General features: G+C 37.5%; 1 protein-coding gene and 1 non-coding gene across 2 annotated transcripts; both read left to right on the top strand.

The window, feature by feature from the left end:
- The first annotated feature begins 6,826 nt into the window (after positions 1-6,826).
- On the top strand, positions 6,827-7,990 carry LOC131162541 (protein PHOSPHATE-INDUCED 1-like). The gene has a single exon (XM_058119139.1). The coding sequence runs from the start codon at positions 6,896-6,898 to the stop codon at positions 7,847-7,849; it is 954 nt and encodes a 317-aa protein (XP_057975122.1). The 5' UTR covers positions 6,827-6,895; the 3' UTR covers positions 7,850-7,990.
- Positions 7,991-21,723: 13,733 nt separating this feature from the next.
- Positions 21,724-21,821, top strand: LOC131163247 (small nucleolar RNA snoR109). Its single transcript, XR_009139022.1, has one exon. It is a non-coding gene; the product is annotated as a small nucleolar RNA snoR109 (small nucleolar RNA).
- Positions 21,822-22,736: the final 915 nt, after the last annotated feature.

The following is a 22,736-nucleotide window of genomic DNA, read 5'->3' as shown; positions in this document are numbered from 1 at the left end:
CCCTGAATTACCACTGGGCAACTCCCTAACATCTTCCTACAGATCACCACACTCCCAGATGATGTAGCTACATACAATCCCTCATTCATCACTTGGGTTTCAACCCCACACAATTTCACAAAGTTTGCAGATATAAAGTAGTGGGTTGCTCCTGAATCAAATAAGATAACAGCTTTATTTGAAAGCAGTAACATGGTACTTGTCACCACGTTGCCAGCGTGCTCTACATCAGCTGGAGTAAGCGAGTACACTCTCGCCTGAGTCGTGTTTCTCTAAAACTTTCCCCGAGGCCCCTGGTTATTTTCGCGGTTCTGATTCGATGCAAGTGTATCATTCATTAGCGCACAACAGTATTGGGATATATGGTCCGATTCGACTCAGCGGTAACAGTTACCTGTGAACCGGCACTCACCATCACGCCACCTGTGGCACCTGGTACAATGCTTGTGAGATTGATCCCTTTGTGAACCCCGCGATTCCGCACCCTGGCGAGTACCCGTACTGTACTTCTTCTTCTTCCACTACTTTTGACGAAAACCAATCTGAGAACCAGGAGGCGCTAGCCTCTTCTTTTGTTTCTGACCACCTCATCCTCCTGGAGATTAGCCTCAATCACGGCGGCTTTATCCACCAGAACAGGGAAATCCTGAACTTGCAGCATTACCACTAGCTTACGAATATCCTTCCTCATACCCTTCTCGAACCTTCGAGCCTTCTCATACTTGTTCAATATCAAACACAACGCAAAGCAAGATATGTTAATATATATATATATATATATGGCTACATATCTATGCACCGGTAGGGTCCCTTGGGTTAGACTCAAGAACTCGTTTGCCATTGCATCACGGGTGGAAGCCAAGAAGAATCTCTCGAAGAATACCTCCTTAAAATGGCACCACGTCATCCCTGATGGGTCAGTCCTCTACTCCTCTAGCACACTCACAGCCGTCCACTATCTCTCAGCTTCTCTTGCTAGCTGAAACATAGCATAGAGAACTTTCTGCTTGTTGGGGCAGTGCAGAACCTTCAGTATCTTTTCCATCTTCTACACCCAGTTCTCTACCACGATCGGGTCGGATCCTCTAGTAAACGTAGAAGGATGCATGTGGGTGAACTTCTTAATGGTGCAACCCGAAGCCATAGGCAGATGCTCCCATACCCCAATGCTTCGCCCAATCTCTCGCATAACCTGCCTGGTCAAACCCCGAGGCACAAGAGGTGACCCATCACTTGAAATCCCCTCCGAGTTACTGTACAAGTTGCTATCCTTGGGCTCTATTCTGAAAATGGGATAGGAATAAATTAGTATTCCTATATCATATCACAATTAATGCAATCATTGTAGAATAATCATATTAACTTTTAAACTCTCGGGTCCAGGTCTGCCTTACCACACAGATATGAAACCATCAAAGGTTTGCCGTAGTTTTACTAAAATCGTCATTCCAGGAAAAACACAGAACTCAGTCAATGAATCCCTATCTAGCTACAAGATAACCCTCAACCTACTCTACCCATTCCCTACATTCCTATAATCTGGTATGTTCACCTAATCAAGCTTAACCAAGTCTACAAGACCTAACATTCTGGTTAGCTCTGATACCAAGCTATCATGCCCCGAACCCTGAAAGTGGGCCCCAGGATGTGATATGAGAACCTAACATATCTCTGTATCATACAAACATCCATGATACTACACAAAACGAAGGTCCGCCCTGTAGGGCTCGCGGATACCTTATACACAATCACATACACATGATATACGTAGCGAAATAATTCAACCTATTACATTTGTTATACCATACCATACCAGAGTCTATGTTCAACACAATACAAAACATAACTCTCGGGGTGTCTAAATAACCAAAATGATGACCCGACTACAATTTAGTACTTACACAAGTAATTATATAACGCTAACCAAAACCACTCTCCCAAATTGCTAGAACGCTAGGTTCAGCTACCTGAAGGACCTGGAACACATTTGTAGGATTGGGATGAGACACTTCCCAGTAAGGGCGAATCAGGTTATATCAGTGCGTAAGCATATGAGTGTTGTTTCAACATTAAAACATAACATTTCACAATTCCAGTATGTTCACAAACACTTGTCCACATCGGTAATTAAACTGGATTACAACACTTGTCCACGTCGGAATTAAACCGGATGTCTAAACTCATCGGTATTAAACCAGATGTCTTGACTCGTCAGAATTAAAATTGTATTACAACACTTGTCCACATCGAAATTAAATTGGATGTCTCGACTTATCGGTATTAAACCAGATGTCTTGACTCGTCAGCATTAAAACCAGATTTGAGACCCATCGGAATTTAACCGGATGTCTCTACTCATTGGTAGTGAACCAGATGCCACAGCTCGTTGGTAATTAAATTGGATGCTAACCACATAGTAACAATCATCACATAGATCCTCGGTATTTAACCGGCATTAGTTTTCCATAGTTTCCTAAGAATAATTTGGAACCACAGTTCCTATATCTCATTTCAACATGTCATAACTCAAATAATTTCAAATATACCAGCTCATGCCACACTTATTTGGGTACTTAAATAATCACATAACATTTGATCCAATGATACAATTTAACATAAATGAAGGTATGGTCATCTCTACATTATAATTTATTCAAATATATGATTTTCCAACAGAAATTGAGATGATACTCGAAACCCCAATTTTCCCAAAAATTGTAAACCCGAAAATTCTGTAATTTCACCTGGTAGAATTTCCCAAATAAGTATTCAAAACGTACATATTATCGTAAACCACAGTTTTACTAATTCAAATTTCAAAAATAACTAATATAAACAAAATTTCCTTACCTTTTCTCGAAAATTGAAACACAAACCTAAACGGTCCAAAATAGCGATACAGGATCCCCCAAAACCTAAAAACCGAAGAACACAACTTCAATACAATCCTATTTACCACAGATCTACCAAACCGAAAACAGATTTAGACCTTTACCTCAATTTTAGGGTAAAACCCAAAATTCCTGTTGTTTTCACCTTTTCAAATTCCTTTCCCTTTTCTTATTTATTTAATCCATATTTCTTGGATCGAGTTCTTACGTAGAATACAAACATAGTAACCTTAGTTCATTTTAAGCACTGAGGTGTCCAATTCGGGCATACGAGGTCTAAACTAAGTGGGATCGGTCCTAACCCCTTTGTCACATTGAGATGGACATGCCGGAGCTGACCATGCCCAAAATATCCTCCTCGGAAGCTTATTCCCCACTTAAAAGCAAACATAGAATACAAACATAGTAACCTTAGTTCATTTTAAGCATTGAGGTGTTCAATTCGGGCATACGAGGTCCAAACCTAGTGGGATCAGTCCCAACATGCACGTCCATCACATTGAGATGGACGTGTCAGAGCTAACGGTGCCCAAAAACTCCTCCCCGAGACATTTTTTACCACTTAAAAGTAAAGTTAGAATACAAACAAACTTAATAAATTTAGTTCATTTAGCACTCAGGTGTCTAATTTAGGTATACGAGGTCTCAACCAAAGGGGGTCAGTCCTGACACGTCCGTCACATTGAGCTGGACGTGTCAAAGCTAACGATGCCTAAAAACTCCTCCCCGATTAAAAATTATATGCTTAAATGCAAACTTAGTAAACTTAGTTCATTATAAGCACCCAAGTGTCCAATTTTGACATATGAGGTTCAAACTTAGTGAGGTCAGTCTTGACATGTTCGTCACATTGAGCTAGACATACTGGAGCTGCTAGTGCCCAAAAACTCCTTAGAAGCAAAGTTAGAATACAAATATAGTAAACTTAGTTCATTTTAAGCACCTAGGTGTCCAATTTGGGCATACGAGGTCCAAACTAAATGAGGTTAGCCTCGACACATCAATCACATTGATCTGGACGTGCCAGAGTTGACGATACCAAAAAGATCCTCTACAGGAGCTATTTTCCCACTTAGAAGTAAAGTTAGAATACAAACATAGTAAACTTAGTTCATTTTAAGCACTCAGGTGTCCAATTGAGGCATATAAGGTCCAAACTAAATGGGTCAGTCCCAACACATCCGTCACATTGACCTGGATGTGCCAGAGCTGACGGTGAAAAAAAATCCTCCCCGGGAGCTTTTTACCCACATAGAAGTAAAGTTAGAATACAAAAAAACTTAGTGAACTTAATTCATTTTAAGCACTCAAATGTCTGTTTCAAGCATATGAGGTCCCAACCGAGTGGGGTCAGTCCCGACACCTCCATCACGTTGAGCTGGACGTGTCGAAGCTAACGGTGCCAAAAAAACTCTTCCCTAGTTGAAAATTATACGCTTAGAGGTAAACTTAGTAAACTTAACTCATTTTTACCACTTAAGTGTCCAATTCAGGCAAGCAAGGTCCAAACTGAGTGGGGTCAGTCCCGACATGTCTGTCACATTAAGCTGGACGTGTTGGGGTTGACGGTGCCCGAAAATTCCTCCTCGAGAGCTTTTTTCTTACTTTGAAGCAAAGTTAGAATACAAACATAGTAAAATTAGTTCATTTTAAGCACTCAGGTGTCCAATTCGAGCATACGAGGTCCAAACTGAATGAGGTCAATCCCGACATATCCGTCACATTGACCTGGACTAACGGTGCCTAAAAACTCCTTCTCGGGAGCTTTTTCCTCTGCACTTAGAAACAAAGCTTGAATACAAACAAACTTAGTAAACTTAGTTCATTTTAAGCATTTAACTTACAATTAGGGCATACAAAGTCTGAACCGAGTGGGGTGAATTCCGACTAATCAAACTTGGTTACAAGTGTATCATTTTTCTATCAAATCATTTTTAATTATAGTATATGCATATATGTTCAAACATTGTAATATACTAGCTAATTTCTTGTATAATTATTATTTTGAAGGGTTTGTGGCTATCAGAACACTACAACGATGCCATACACTATAGTCGGGTAGGATGCGCATGCAGCTTTTGACTTTTCCTATATTTTTTGTAATCTGAACAACATTAATTTGAATATTTTAATTTGATTTTGTATTTGGATGTATTTGAATTTTGAACAATTTGTATTTTAAATTTTAATAATTTATGAATGTTTTAGTAATTAAGGTTTAATTTTATGTATGCCAAAATGTAATTACAAGTTTTTATAGGAATTTTCAAAAAAAAATAAGTTTTTCAAAGTATTAGTGACGGTTTGAAAAACTGTTACTAATAATAGCAGGATGAAGTATTAGTGATGGTTTCTAAACCGTCACTATAGAATCAACATTTTCCTAGCTCAATTTCATCACTAAAGGCCAAATATTAGTAACAGTTCTATAATCGTTACTAATAGTACATTATTAGTGACAGTTTTAGTAACCGTCAATAAAAGTGTAACATTAGTGACGGTTTATTGACTGTCACTAATAGCGTCGTATTAGTGACGGTTATTAAAATCGTCATTAATACTTAGGCTTTAGTGACGAATTTGAGCCGAGAATATGTTGATTTTACAGTGACAGTCGTAGGTTATTAGTGATGATTTGTGTTCGTCACTAATACTCCACTATTAGTAACAGTTTGTATAATTTGTCCCTAATAATTAGTTGTATCGGCGAATATGGTGACAAAATTTAAAATCGTCGCTAATACTGATAAAACCGTGACTAATACTATTAGTGACAGTTTTTTGATTATTAGTGACGATTTAAAACCATCACTAATAACCTTATTTCTTGTGGTGAGGTCATAAACATGTGTGGGTTAAATAGGTTTGGGTTCAGGTTAACCCATTTATTAATAGGTGACTAACATAAAAACTCAAACTTGTCCGTTTAATAAACAAATCATAAATAGGTACCCATTAAGTAGCTTAAAAAAGGTTTGTTGTATTGGATTATTTATCAATAGATCAGCAGTAAATACTAAAATTTTATGAACAAAGAATATGAAACTTGGAATTGGAGAGGTGCATTTTTGAATGGCAAAACAAACGATTCATTCATTCTAAAATGCAAAAGCAAGCCACAACAACCAAGAGTCATGAGTCATGCCAAGGGTGTGTTTATTTTGAAGGATATAATTTATAATATTATACTGAATATAGTTTAATTAAATCAATTAAAATATTTTTTTATATTTAATTTTCCATCTACAAGGAAGAAGATTTGAACACCTGTATTTTTTTTAAGCTATATGAAGCTGAAATAATTGAAAAAGAAAAATGAAAAATCAGCTCTTATCTATATACATGAGTTAAGAAATCTCTACTTATTGTGCAAAATATGAACTAATTTTAACTTGATTAAGTTTAATTAGTGTCAATTCACAAACTCTAAGAAAACTTTAATGGTCAACTCATGAAATAAAGTTACTGAAAAACTTATATGAGTGCTTATATTTTTAATTGAAGAAGATTAATGAATTGATTAATTAATGTTACTTTACAGAAAGAGTAACCTTTCTATGCTTATATTAATGGATTAATATTTCTATGCTAATATTAATTGATTAATATTGCATTAACTGTATCTCTGACCCATTTATTATTATGCACTCTAGCTGTTCAAATGCTGTTGGCTCTTGGGACACCACTACTTTGAATATTTAGTTTTTCTCAATTTTAAATCCTATTAAAATAAACTTTCAACCATTAATTAACAAAACACGCACAGCCGACGCGCACACAAGTGTCAGTGTGTCACTACGTCGAGCTGGCACTACTTTGACCCCCACTCTCGAATGTTTGCTAACTGCGTTTCCCCTCGTTCTTACTGGTTTCCCCTCCACGCCTCTCGCTCCTCATCCTAATCCCAATTCCCATATGCCATACTATATATATACGTGCATCCTGCTTCTTCATCCCATCACTTCAAACATCAAGTAATTACCCAATCCTTCACATCGATCATTATGGCTACTTTCGTTTCTACCCTTTTCCTCCTCCAACTCTTCCTCTTCGTTTCTCTGCTTCATTTCACCACCGCCGCCAGACAACTCCCCGGGTCGGCTCAAGACCCTACTCTTGCCTTCCGATACCATAACGGTCCTCTCCTCACCGGACCACTCTCCGTCAACCTCATCTGGTACGGCCACTTCAAGCCTCCCCAGCGTGCCATCGTCTCCGATTTCCTCGCCTCCCTCTCATCTCCCCAACCCCCCAAGGCCCAACCCTCGGTTTCCACCTGGTGGAATACCGTCCAGAAATACTATCGCCTCCTTAATTCTAAGAAGCCCTCTTCGGTTTCTCTCTCCCTCGGCGGTCAAATACTAGATGAGACCTACTCTGTCGGGAAATCGCTCACCACTCAGCAGATCGAACGACTGGCAGCGAAGGGCGAGCAGAAGAACGCCATTAACGTCGTGTTGACGGCCTCCGACGTGGCGGTTGAAGGCTTCTGCTCCAGCAGCTGCGGCAGACACGGATCGTCCCAGAGCTCCAGGACCCGAGACGGCAAGAGCTCCAGATTTGCTTACATTTGGGTGGGTAACTCCGAGACCCAATGCCCGGGTCAGTGCGCCTGGCCGTTCCACCAACCCATCTACGGACCCCAAACCCCGGCCTTGTTATCGCCCAACAACGACGTCGGTTTGGACGGCATGGTCATAAACCTGGCTAGCCTTTTGGCAGCAACTGCTACAAACCCATATGGAAATGGGTACTTCCAGGGTGTAACCGGGGCTCCGTTGGAGGCTGGTTCCGCTTGTTCGGGGATTTACGGAAAAGGGGCATATCCGGGTTACGCCGGAAGCCTGTTATTGGATAATGCGGGTGCCAGCTACAACGCGCATGGTGCGAATGGGAGGAAGTACCTGCTTCCCGCATTGTTTGATCCCTCCACGTCATCGTGTTCTGCGCTGGTTTAAACTTAAACCAAGTGTTTTAAACCAAGTGTATATACGGGATAAGTGCATAGCTGCCTGAAATTTTTTTATTTGTTTATTCATTGATCCATTTTTTTTTATTGATTTCAAGATTGAAATAATATTTTTTTTATTGATAAGAAACAATTTTCTTATATATATTTCTAACACATGAAATTAAAATGCATATGAATTCACATGTGACATAATTAATATACAGTTGTTTTAAATAGAATTTAGTTATAAAAAAAATATTTCATACAATTTCATTATAATTAATTTGCTCTAGATCTAGGATATATGAAAATTCTAAGTATTTTATTAGAAATAAAATTTTAATTTGCCAAGAAATTCTTTTCATTTTAAAAATTGTAGTGGAGGCACTTGTCTTCACTAAAAGGCATTAGGGAGTTAAAGTGCCAGTTGGATTAGACATGTTAGGCCAGTATGATATATACATATATATATATATATATATATATATATATTAATTTTCTTTCTCACTATCAATTCCTTAAAGCTTACATCAAGGCTTATAAAATATTTTTTATATTTTAATCCTATGTACATGAGGGAGAAATAATAAATAAAGTTATTAAAAAACTTATATACATGAGTATTTCTTAACGACATTGAACTTGTAGTTAATAAAAGTTTCAGTTTTTAAATGAAGCAAATTAATTAATCAATTAATAAACGAAACTATAGGGAAATAGTGGCGTTGCCTATGCTAATATTTGAAACCTTTCCACATTTGCAAAAGCCACACAAAAGGACCACCTAGCAGCATTGCATTCATTCAAATCAATAAAAGTGCAATTTTTCTCTATCTTTAGTTCAAATCTTTAAGTACTTCATGACTTGTGGGGGAAAAAAAAGATTTCTAATTTCATCTAAACTACAAATGGACTTGATGCTAAAAAATGAGGTACGTAGGCGCGACCTATCAAATGAAATGATGGGTTCAGTCAAAATAGTCATAAGTTTGAGTTTGAAAAAATAATGTGCAAAAAAATGAAGATATTAGGAACAAATAATAGTTAAGGAAGAACTTGCTTTAGGAAAGTTAATCAATCTATATTCGATTAAAATTTGAAAACCCGCATTTGGGCAGCTTTTGGAAAGTTTTGAACAATTTCTTAAAAGTGTTTTCAAAGACTAATACTTCTTACTTTCTACCATAAAGGTAGAGCAAAAGTATTTAAATTATGCAATGAACGAAGGTCCCATATCACCTTGATATTCCGTTGTCCATTCTAAAACTTTTCCCAACTCAGAGACTATTTCATCACCTTTTGAAACATTTCATCATTTTTTTAACAATGCAAGTTCTAAAGGAAGATGCAATGAATGAAGGTTTTCATAAAAGGAACTAGTGCACATAATCAAAGGCCAACTCAAATAATAATAATAATAGGAATTTTTGAGGCCAACTCAAAATAAATACACCTCTTCGTTCAAAAAGGAGTAAAAAATGGAAGTTCTATCTTTTCCTAACATTTAATACCAAAAATGTTAGCAAAATAGGGGCAGCTGTCTATAGTCATTTTTTACCACCCAAAATGAAGAACCATTTTAGTGTATGAAAAATGAAATCAAATAAAATGAGAGGAGGAAATTTACTAGAGGCAATTGACCGACCTCGTTGGGAGATCGACCGAACCTCTCTAAAAATAGTCATTGGATAGAGCTCGCAGGCAATTGAGCAGCCCCTCAAGGTGGTCAACTAGCTTACCCCTAAAATTAATTTGATTTTTGACTTGTCTTCGCACAATTGGCTGGAGATCTTGGGCCAACCACGTGTCCCCTCAATGCCACATGTCAATTTTCGACATTGGCAATTAAGGGTTAGTGGCTATTGAAAATTATTTCCAAATTTTAATTTTGAAATTTAAATTTAAAAATGGTTTTCCCTCTACTCCCAAGAGATTTATAAAAGGACCCATTTGGGTAGAGTTTAGGACAAACTGAAGTTGGAGCAAAGTGAGGATTGTTTGTAAGGAAAAAGGGTTTGTAAGAAGGGAATCGCCAAAAGGAGAAGAGAATGAAATTTCAAATCCTTAATTGTTTGAAGGGGCATTTAGAAGAGAGATTATTTGCTGAGTGGCTTTTGCTTGTCTACGAAAGGGATATGTCATTTAAAGTTCTAGGATTTACAGGCATTCCCTCCCATTTCTCCTGGGTTTCAATGATGTTCTATATGTAGTTCTATAGTGTTTTCCTTCTTCTTCAATATGTGTATAGGTGTACATGGGGAAATTGTCAAAATGACATGAGATTGTGTAATTATAGGGTAGGAAGGCGATCAGCTTGTGCATGCAGTTGACAGGCCCTCTAAAATTTCAATAGGTGGTTGACTGCCAAACCTTGAGAGGTGCAAATTCTGGACCCTTTTCCACTTTTCTTCAGGATTTTGTTTTGTTCTTTGTTTTTACACTCTCCTAAGTGTAAATCAATATGTCTTATGATGAGACTGCAAGGGTTTTGTGTATTTTTTTTTCCATAAAATTTAAATTTTCATGCAATTAATTAAACTTGTAAACTTGATCACTCATGTTTCTTCAATGTTTTCATAGATTTCTTAAAGTTATTTTAGAAAACCTAGGAGTCGTACACCCATAATGAGGCTTTTGGGTGTTCTCTAAGTGTTTAACAGAGATTTCAAGTTAGGTTTGTAGCTCTCCTTCCAAAAATCCATAATATTTTGTAAGTTTTCATAAAATGAAAATCATTTCACGATGATCACCCATGAAGAGGTTTGAGGGTGGAAGAATTATTTTTCAAGTATAAACTTGTTTTCTCACTCTCTATTTCATAGAGAGTTCATTGGAAAATATAATGTTTTCCAATGGAGGTTTCAAGATAATCAACGGTTTCAAGTGGTTTTTCAACAATGATTTTTTGAAATGATCATTCTCTTTGATTTCTTTTCAAAGTTGTTTTTGAATTATAGATGGTTTGATTCCTCTTTTAAGGATATGTAGGCAATCTACTTTGGTAAATTCAACCATAACAAATAAAAACTCAAATTCCCTTAGCATATCATTTGTGTTGTGAATAAACTTGTATTTGCATAGTGGAATTTAAACGCATCAACCAATGAAGAATAAATATGGAACACACACGCTGTAACGACCTGCTTAATTTACTATATAATTAACCCAAACCTGTGGATAACGGGGTACACCTGACATACACAGCGGAAACCTAACCAGCAATAAATATAAATTACATCCATCAAACCATAAAATACATAATACCAGAGTCAACTACAATCCACAATAATACTGTACTCATATACAATCCCCAAAATATCAATATATATATATATATATCTAAGATTTCACATCAAAATCTCCTCATCTTAGTTCAAAACTTACCCTCCTAGCAGGGTAGCACAACTAACTCAACGGAAACCTCGATCCGTCAGTCTTTCTGGGTTTCCTGAAAATTATTTGAGCTGGGGTGAGACACCTCTCAGTAAGGGATAATAAACTAAATACAGCTGTGTGTCAACATGAATATTTAATGCTATTATAGATATACAGTACATTTTGCATACTAGAAAACATTAATCATTTAATAACTGCATAAACGTATACTTTCATATTTCTAATAAATCTTACTGTTCATGAACTGTCTGGTATAGCTAATAATACTGAAATTTAACTATGATGTGTAGCTAGTCGATGTTATGTATTACCCCCATGATGGGTTGTGTAGCCTGAAGGCGAGACTTGACAATGGCTGGCTGACCACTACCAAGTCAAAAATGTCTATAAGTACGATGGGCCCGCCACACCCTGGTCCGGACTGCCAGGTGGACGTCTACAACTCTACACTGAAAGCCGCATCAACTATCCATCTCCTACCCTTAGCACATGTCTGAAACATAATAGTTTGATCTGTATAACTACTTTATCGTGCTCCTGAAACTGAACTAAACTATCATCCGAGTTTTGATAATATATAATGCATGATAATATACAATTTAACGTAAATAGATTGATAGTATTTTCTGTAATAACATAAATACATACGACCTTGCGCCGATTACTTTCACATCTGCGGCCTTGCGCCGAACATTTCATAAATACAGCCTTGCACTGAACATTTCATAGATAATGATCTTGAATAAACATGTTATTTATCATGTATTGTAAAATCGTAATGTACTATTTTATTCCATATTTTTTGAAAACATATTTTATCTGTAAAATTGCCTTAACATAATACTTTTCACATAAAATAATATTCATGCCACACAATGCTGAATAAGACCATATATTCTATACTGAAATCATATTTTCTGGCATTTCATACTAATACATACATTTCAATATAAGAGCAGCATTTTCCCAAATAAAAATTTTCTCAATAATATTCAAATGTAATACATGCTTTCTGAACATAAATCTACTAGTAATTTAATAGTATTTTCATAGAAAAAATGACTGCTTTAGTTTATTCCCTTACTTGATTTCTGAAAAGAAACCCCCTAAAATACACTCGTCCTGCATCCGCACGGTTCCCCATTCAATACCTTGAAATCAACATTTCTCAAAACTAAACTTCAGTATTTCTTCATGTACAACATTTGCTATAACTATGGAAAGACCAAATTTTGAATAAAAAGTCTTACCTTAAATCAGAGATGAATTCCAAAGTAGCTCCACCAACGATCCACTCCAATAGGTTTGCAGAGAACTTTCCCAGGAACGTCGTGGTGGCTTCAGATTGTCGAACCGACGAGAATCCAGCCCGAGATCTTAGAAAGAAGGAATGAGGGACAAATGGAGGAGAGAGAGAGGGTTTGTGCATCAATTTTTCAATCAAAAAAATGAAGTTTGGGCTATTTATACACTGGCCTTCGTTGATGAGCCATGTCACTTCGTCGACAAGGTCAAGAAGGCAATTCGTTGACGAACTCTCCCCCCTCGTCGACGAAATTCATAATCGCAAAAACACCCTCTCGGTATCTTCTCATCGACCAGACACGTCCCCGTCGGCGAGTCTCTCATGTGTTCACGTCAACAAATCCCCTGTGTCCGTCGACGAGGCTCTATTTAATTATCTTCTTTAATTCCTTTCTCCTTCTTCCATTATTTAAATACCATAATTCTCTAGGTCACTACATTCTCCCTTCCTTATAAAATTTCTTCCTCGAAATTTACTATTCATATAACTCATCATCCCCAAAGACAAAATAATCTACTTATTTTATTACTTACTTTCACTTATGGCGGAGGAATACTGTGGTTACATTTCAAGTTCTGATAGATTACATATATAAATTAAAATTTTCCTAAAACTAAAACATTACTTACTAGATTACTACATGTACCTACAAAAGAAATGTTATACAATTACTTACCTTTCCTGGTTACATATGAACTTCTTGGAACAATTGTGGATATTTCTGTCTAATCTATTCCTCGAACTCCTAAGAAACCTCTTCTACTGCATGATTCCTCCATAGAACATTTGCCAGAGGAATCTTCTTATTACGTAATTCTTGCTCTCTTCTATCAATAATCTGTACTGGTACCTTCTTATAGACTAGTGAATCACTAAACTCTAATTCACCATAACTGATTATATGAAAAGGGTATGGGACGTATTTTCTCGACATGGAAAAATGGAATGCGTCGTGCATCCTGGATAAAGCGCGTGGTAAAGCTAGCTTGTAGGCAACTGGCCCCACTTTCTCTAGAATCTCAAACAAACTGATAAACCTATGGCTAAGTTTACCCTTCCTTCCAAACCTCATAGCCCCTTTTAACAGTGCTATCTTCAAAAGTACATGATCACCAATATCAAATTCTAATTTCCTACGACGATTATCGGCATAACTCATCTGTCGGCTTTGAGCTGCACTGATTCTATCTATGATGAGCCGAACCTTATCGTACGTCTACTGCACAAGCTCTGGGCTCACAACTTGCCGCTCACCCATCTCATCCCAATATAATGGAGAACGGCATCTCCTACCATACAATACCTCAAACGGTGTCATACCAATGCTGGCCTGATAACTGTTATTATACGTGAACTCCACCAACAGCATAAACTAAATCTAACTACCACCAAAGTCTAGTACGCATGCTCGAAACATATCTTATAATATATGTATCGTCCTCTCAATCTGTCCTTCTGACTGAGGATGGAATGTCATGCTAAAAGAAAACTGAGACCCTATAGCTCCTGCAAACTCCTCCAGAATCGTGACGTGAAATGCGGGTCTCGATCTAATACTATAGACACAAGCACTCCGTGAGAATGGACTATCTCCTGAACATACATCTCCGCTAAACGGTTAAGGGAATAGTTGATCTTGATAGATAGGAAATTGGCAGTCTTAGTCAACCGGTCTACAATCACCCAAATCGCATTCTAACCATGTGACGCCGATGGCAACCCTGAAACAAAATCCATGGATATATGATCATACTTCCACTCTGGGATAAATAGCGGTTGCAACTGACTCGCCAGTCTCTGGTGCTCAGCTTTTACCTACTAGCACGTCAGACACTGCACTACATACTTAGAAATTTCCTTCTTCATATCACTCCACCAGTAAAACTCTCGCAGATCCCTATACATTTTCATGCTATCGAGATGAACCCTGTATAAAGATCTATGAGCCTCCTCTAAAATCGTCTTCCTGATGTTAGCATCGGCAGGAGCACATAACCTAGAACGGAATCGCAAAGCTCCGTCATCTAACAAACAGAATTCCTCCCTCTGACCATTCTGCACTCTAACTAATACTTCTGCTAATTCTGGGTCTATCTTCTGATCAGATTTAATTTTTTCCTACAGAGTAGGTTATACTACTAATCTGGTGATACATACTAGAGAATCACTCTCTACCAACTCTATGCCGAGTCTTTCCAGATCCATCATGATCGGATACTGGATTTCCATAGCTGTTAACACTGGTCTCACAGACTTCCCGCTTAACGCATCAGCTACCACATTTGCTTTTCCTGGGTGATAACTAATGGTACAATAAAAATCTTTAATAAGCTCCAACCACCTTCTCTATCTCATATTCAATTCCTTCTGAGTGAAGAAGTACTTCAACTCTTATGGTCAGAGAAGGTTTCGCACCGTTCACCATATAAGTAATGCCTCCAAATCTTCAATGCATATATCACTGCAGCTAATTCAAGATCATGGGTAGGGTATTTCTTTCCATATTCTTTCAACTATCTGAAAGCATTTGTTACCACTCTACTATGCTGTATCTATACACAGCCAAATCCCTTCAAGGACGCATCACTGTAGATAGTATAACCCTCACCCCCTGACGGGATGATCAGCACTAGTGTCGTGACAAGTTTCTGTTCCAATTCCTGAAAACTCTACTCACAGCTGTCATCCCATTCAAATTTAACGTTCTTCCTAGTCAGTCGTGTCAGAGGCCCTAACAATGCTGAGAATCCTTTGACAAAACAACGGTAATAACCAGCTAACCCTAAGAAACTTATAATCTCTTGGACGTTCCTTGGTCTAAACTAATTCACTACCACATCAATTTTACTAGGATCCACAGAAATTCCATCCCCTAAGATAACATGCCCAAAAAACACAACCTTCTTGAGCCAGAATTCACATTTACCGAACTTGACGTATAACTTTTTTTCCTTGAGCGTCTGTAAAACTTGCCTCAAATGTATCACATGCTTCTCATAACTCCTTGAATAGACTAGTACATCATCAATAAAAACAAGAACAAACTGGTCTAAATATGGATGGAAGATCCTATTCATCAAATCCATAAATATCGTAGGAGCATTCATCAGACCAAATAACATAACAAGGAACTTGTAATGTCCATACCTGGTCCTAAAGGTCATCTTCGATACATCTTCTATCCTTACTTTCACTTGATGATAGCCTGATCCGAGGTCAATCTTGGAATACACCCGTGTACCCTGGAGCTAGTCAAATAAATCTTCTATACGGGGTAGAGGATACTTGTTCTTGATTGTCACTTTATTAATCTCTTTATAATCTATGCACATCCTCATAGACCCATCCTTCTTCTTCACAAATAATACTGGAGCTCCCCATGGGGATACATTAGGTCGTATAAAACCTTTATCAAGTAAATCCTATAATTGATTTTTTAATTCTGCCAACTCTATTAGCGCCATTTGGTAGGGTGCTTTAGAGATCGGTGTTGTACCTGGAAGCATATCGATGGGAAAATCTACCTTGCGATTAGGTGGCAAACCCAGTAATTCATTTGGAAACACATCTGTTAATTCTTTCACTACTGGCGTACTAGTAAGCTTCAATTCATTCCCTGGCATTTCCTTCACAAAGGGCACGAATCCTTGACAACCACTCTGAAGCAGTCTCCTTGCCTATATAACTGAAATCACCCGAGATAGAGATTGCACTCATGACCCAATAAAATTGAATTCTGGTCTTCCTGGCGGTCTGAATATCACTTCTCTCGAACGGCAATCAATACTAGAAATATTAGCTGCTAACCAATCCATGCCGAATATGACATCACACCTATGCATGTCTAACACTATTAAATCAGTAGATAGAATCCTCCCCTAAACATCAACTGGACAGCCACGGAGTACCCTACTACACCTCACTACTGACCCAGTCGGTGTAGTCACTAGCAGTTCAACATCTAATGATTGTGTGTCTGCCTCACATAATTTAACACACCCCGAAGACACGAACGAGTATGTGGCATCCAAATCAAATAATGCAATGACTTTAAATAAAAACATACTAACCATACCTGTCACCACATCACTAGCTGCCTCAGCATCACCCGACGTCAAAGAAAAAACCCTAGCTGGAGCCATGTTCCTCTGCTGGCCTCAACGTGGCGCCTGATAGCCTCCTCGAGCAGGTCTAGGAGCGGGAACAGCACCAATCTGAGTTTGGCAATCTCTCATCACATGTCCTGGCTCCCCACACCTGTAGCAAATACCTCACCTGGGACGACACTCCCCCGGGTGCCTTTTCCCACAAGTCAGGCAAGTTGGAAGTGGCTACATACCTTGGAAACCACGATTCCCGGTCTCTTGTGTCTGGTCTCTGTAGTAGCCACCTCTCTTCCACGAACCATGACTAGACCCTTGCTAGGAAACAGACGGCGTGGACCTCTTCCACTGTCTCTGCTTCTCAGCGTCCAATCGCTCTCCAATTTCTGCTATAATGGCCCTATCTACCAACTCAGTGAAATCCTGCAATTTCAATATTGACACCTTCTTATATATTTCTCTCGTCAGACCCCTTTCAAACTGTCGTACCTTTTTTGCCTCATCTGGAATAATGTACGGGGCGAAGTGAGATAGTTCAATGAACCTCGCCGTGTACTGTTGTACTGTCTATTGGCCCTATTTCAGATTTAGGAACTCCTCTATCTTAGCTTCCCTAGGCGAGAGTGGAAAATACATATCGAAGAATATCTCCTTAAATCGCTCCCATGTCATCTCCATAGGTACCGTCCTTTGCTGCTCTAAGAGTTTTGCTGTCGTCCACTATCTCTTGACCTCTCCAATCAACTTATATGTAGCGAACAGTACCCTTTGCTCCTCAGAACACTGCAGCCCTGCAAACATTTTCTCAATCTCCTGCACCCAGTTTTCAGTGATAGCAGGGTCAGTTCCTCCCGAGAAAGCCGGAGGATTCATCTTAATGAATTTCTCAATCGAGCTGTCATGGCCTACAGACGAACCACCCAACTCCTTGGAATTCCTGGAAATTTCAGTCATAACCTGCTGTGCCATGCTGCGTAAAACTGCATCTGAATCACCGCCCGTAGCGCCTAAGGGCCCAGCTCCCTCGTTTCCACTAGCATAGGCACTACTGCCTCCAGGGTCCATCTTGAAAAACAAATAACTTAACTTAGAACCCTATCACCACAACACATCATCCAACTCATACAATATCTCCTTAATTAATACATCACTCCTGATCTTAATTTAAGGTTCAATCCTGCAATCTAAATACCCAACCCGACGATAGTTTAACATGACTTTCCTGAAATCGTCACCTTAGGAAAATCACACAAACCACCACGGAAGTCCTGCATCTAGACTACAAAACCAGACCTCAAATTCCTTTATCCTATACTCTAGTATTATTACTGCTGCATTCTAGAGTCTATAGAACCTAGCATCCTCGGCTCTGAAAACCAAACTGTAATAACCTGCTTAATTTACTCTATAATTAATCATAATCATTAAAGTGAACCCGAACCCATGGGTAATGGGGTGCACCTGACGTACATAGCGGAAACCTAAGCAGCAGTAAATACAAATTACATCCATCAAACCATAAAATTCATAATACCAAAGTCAACTACAATCCACAATAATACTGTACTCATATACAATCCCCAAAATATCCATATATATATATCTAGGATCTCACATCAAAATCTCCTGATCTTAGTTCAAAACTTACCCTCTTAGCGGGGTAGCACAATTAACTCAACGGTGGCCTCGATCTGCCGGTCTTTCTGGGTTTCCTAAAAATTATTTAAGTTGGGATGAGACACCTCTTAGTTAGGGATAATAAACTAAATACAGCTATTGTAATGATCCGAAAAATAATGGAAATAGAAACAGAAGGAGGCAGTAGGCTTCATCGACGACATTACACTTTGGATGGAATAACTCGGAAGTAACACACGGGGCCTTGTCGACGAACACAGGGAGTTCGTCGACGAGCGCATAGAGGGACCTCGTCAACGAGAAGTACCAAGAAGGGTTTTGGGACAGTTTGAAATTCGTCGAAGAATGAGGAAGTTCGTCGATGAAATTATTAAAGGACTCATCAATAAGGTGACATGTCTCGTTGATGAATCTGACTCTATAAATAGTGAAAACCTAGATTTTTCGACAAATTTTCAACGTAAACCCCCTCTTTCTCTCTCTAAAACGCATCTCCCTCCTCTCTTCGATTCCGGGTCCATTTTACGCCGTATTGATGATCTGAAACCACCACGACGCTCCTGGCGAAGTTCTTTGCAGGTCTTCTAGAGCTGATCGTTGGTGGAGTTGGTTTGGATTTTGTCCCAATCTCAGGGTAAGGCATTTTATTCAGTATTTGTCTTTCCCTCAGTTATAAGAAATACTGATGTTTTGTTCTGGGGGATGTGGTTTTCAGGGTGTTGAGTGGAGAACCATGTTGGTATAGGGCTAGAGTACAATAGGGACTTTTCAGAAATAAGGTAAGGGAAATATGCTATGCTAGAAAATTTGAATATGTTAATAGAATTTTTACCAACATGTATGTATACCAGTTATTATGTAATTTTCAGAATATATGTTCTTAAAGTATGTGTGGCCTAAAAATTCTTAACCTAGGGTCTTTCTAAATAGATTCCAATACCCACAAGAATTTAACTGATCAAATAATCAAAGCAAGTATAGCAGGCTAAGTTTCTTAATCATTCATAATAATAAAACATAAACATTCAAGTGCAGAAATTTAAATTGCGGAAATTAAAATCGAACACAAGAAATGTTATCGGAGTTCAACCAATACTGCCTACGTCCGCACCTCAAGCTCATAAGAAAAAGGATTCCACTAGTTTCTCATTTGTGGATGGAGCGACATCGATTACAACACCTTATAGGATGGTGTACCCAGTTCTCTTAATAGGGTCTGAACCAGTCTGGTGCTCTCCTAATTGAGTCTGAGCAATTTGGGACTATTCATAGGGCTAGTCTCCCTCTTCCGACCACACATCGGGAATACAATAGATAATCAAATAATTTGTGTACACTTGTAATGCTTGTAATACAAGCAGATGATATACAAAAATATGTTCGATACACTCACATATGATAAGGATTTATGCTTAGTAGAGTTTATGTGAATATGTGTATATCTCTCAAAAGAAAATATATAAGATATGTGAGAGATAATGATTTTGATTTAAAAAAGATTTTATATATTAACAACTCTTCAAAGATCTAGTGCACATATGATATCTCTAAAAATATTTTGAAGTAAAGTGTAGGAGATATTAGATATTTGCTTTAACAAAAATATATTTAGCAGTAAGTACAAAGTAGGCTTTTGAGTCTTGCAATAAAGATGCAAAAAGACTCACAAGCAAGAAATGATTTCCCAAAAAAATTGACCTATGAAGTGAAATGGGAAATACTCAAAGCACACTCAAATATATTTTTAAAATCAATTGAGTAAGAGTGTATGCTTTAGAGAAGTATAATAAATAAGCACACAAGAATAAATATCAATCACTCTTAACATTGCAATGAGTTTGCCAATGAAGAGGATGAGATTAATGCTCTCCTCTATGAATGATTTTAGCAAGCAAGAATGAAGGAGAGAATGTATATTATGCTTGAAAATTAAGAGAATATAGCAATAAGAGTAAAATGATTTTCAGAGAGAATTTTCCTAATCAAATTACTAATCTCCTACTAATCAGGGCAAATGAAGGAGTATTTATAAGTTTCCCAAAAAATAAAACCATTGGGGACATAATGAGAATTTTGGAAAAATTTAATTAATAATTAACCCTGATTAACCACGGTAAAACTTGCTGAACCCGAGAGGTTTGGTTGACCCAAGCTCAGGTCGGTCAACCGTTCATCTCAAACATAATAGTTTTCAGTTGTGCTCAGTTGACCCAAAATCGGGTTGGCCGACCTAAGGACAAGCGATCTGGAACCCTTCGTGGGTTCGGTCGACCATGATAAAGGGATGGTCTGCCATAAATTAGGTTCGGTCGATCGTGATAGTTTTGAACTACATGTTCGATCGGCTAAGGAAGGTAGAGCAAGATTCAATCGACCTTGGAAGGCTAGTTCAAATTTGGGTCGGTCAACCAAGCTATAGTCAACATTTTCACCTGGTAACTCAAACTTCAATTAATTCAGTTGTTCAAATATCAACGTTTAATTTTCAGCAATAGTCAATGATATTTTCAATACACAAATTCAGTAGTATGAATTAAGTAGTTTTGATACCTATGCTACAATCAAGCACTTAATCTCAATACCTTTACCTCAGCAGTTTCACACCTGAATTCAAAGATTAATTCTTGTCTAATTTTTAATCCAACAACAGAATCTTACGGCCAATATGATAACTTGATTCAATCACAATCAACTCCCAATATTCACCAAGTTCCCAATGAATTTAAAATCATACACGCGGGTTATAACTTGCAGGAATTTAAAGAGTAAGGGAAGAAGAAGATTGAACACAAGATTTTTTACAAGGTTCGGCCAACAGCCTACGTCCTTGCCTCAAGCAACCCACTTTGAGGATTTTCCTTTCCACTTCGTTACCAAGTGAAGTACCCCCCCCCCCCCTCTCTGTTCAAGGTGGAGATCCCTCTCTAACGAGAACAACCCTCTCGCTAGGCACGGATCTTAATCATGCATGAGATGCAAATATTACAGACCATAATTATTACAGACGCAAATAATAAATGCATTACAATACAACTTGAAACAAAAATCTTCATGCTCTCCTCCTTTGCAATTTCAAGGATTGCGCCGAATGGTGTGTGCATTTAAGTACTTCTCAGCTTCCATTTCTCATGTGTTATCCGCACTTATAAAAATGAACCTATTCATACACTTAGCATAGAGATGAGATACTATGATTTGTCATAATCAAAATAGGGATTGGACTCAAAAAGTCAACACACTTTTACACACTTATACACACACTCATGCACACACTTTAAATACACACACTTTTACACACACTCATGCACACACTTTAAAAACACAACCCACACACTCCTTTTACACACAAATCAACACACACATTAACACACACCACCATACACGGCTACATGTGCCAAGATTAGGGCGATTGATGCCCTTGATCTTGGTTCCCCGAAATGGTCGTAGTTAAATTAACACCGATAGGTTAATTGGCTGTTTGTCATGAGATCTTACAATCTCTGTTAGTGAATCAGCCTCCAGAGCCTCTCACACTTTTATTTATCATTTTCTTCTTACTTATATTTGCGCTTATGGATGTTCCGGTGCTGATTAAACATTTCGTCGCCACCTGACATGATCGTAAGCTATATTAACAGTGGCTATCTTCCCTGCAACATCACAGTAGGCACAGCCACCACTTACACTTTCACGGTACACCCACCACACGCGCACATGCATCATTTTTTATGTTTAAAAATCTTTTTGTTTTAATGATTTTATTAATATTATTGTTATATGGAACTTTGATGCTATTATTATTGTCATCATATTATGCATTTTTGTTGTATATTATTGTTTTTTTTTTATTGTCTTGTATTTATGTTGTTGTATTATTTAAATCATTCTTGTTATATTATTTAATTTTTATCCTTGATATATCATTATTTTTGGGGTTCATGTAATTTTAATTCTTTGGTTTTTACATTATTGTTGTATTGTTGTTATCATATCATTATTGTTATACTATTGTATTTATAGTTTTTGTATATTTATTTAGGGTTTTTATTATTGTTTTTATTATTGTATTGTCCTTATATTACCATTGTGTATATTACTTTTAAGGCCTTAGATTTTATCATATCATTATTGTTTATATTTTATATTATTCTTAAAGTTTTATTGATTTTCATGTTATTGCATATAAATTTTTAGGATTTATTTCATTCCCATATCATTGTATACTGATTTTTACGATTGTATTAATTTTCATGTTTGCCTATATTGCATTTAATTTTTGAGTTTTTGATTCATTGTCATGTTTGCTTACTTAATTGTATATATTTTAGGCAATTTGTTCATTTTAAAGAAAAAAAAAAAAAGAAAGGAGTAAAGTAAAAGTCTATTAAATTTAATTTTGGATAATCTTCAATTTATTAGGTACTGTTCTTAGAATGGGTGCGTAAAAGGTG

This window comes from Malania oleifera, chromosome 8 (assembly GCF_029873635.1).
Source record: "Malania oleifera isolate guangnan ecotype guangnan chromosome 8, ASM2987363v1, whole genome shotgun sequence".
NCBI lineage: Eukaryota > Viridiplantae > Streptophyta > Magnoliopsida > Santalales > Ximeniaceae > Malania > Malania oleifera.
This window is presented reverse-complemented; position numbering and strand designations above follow the sequence as displayed.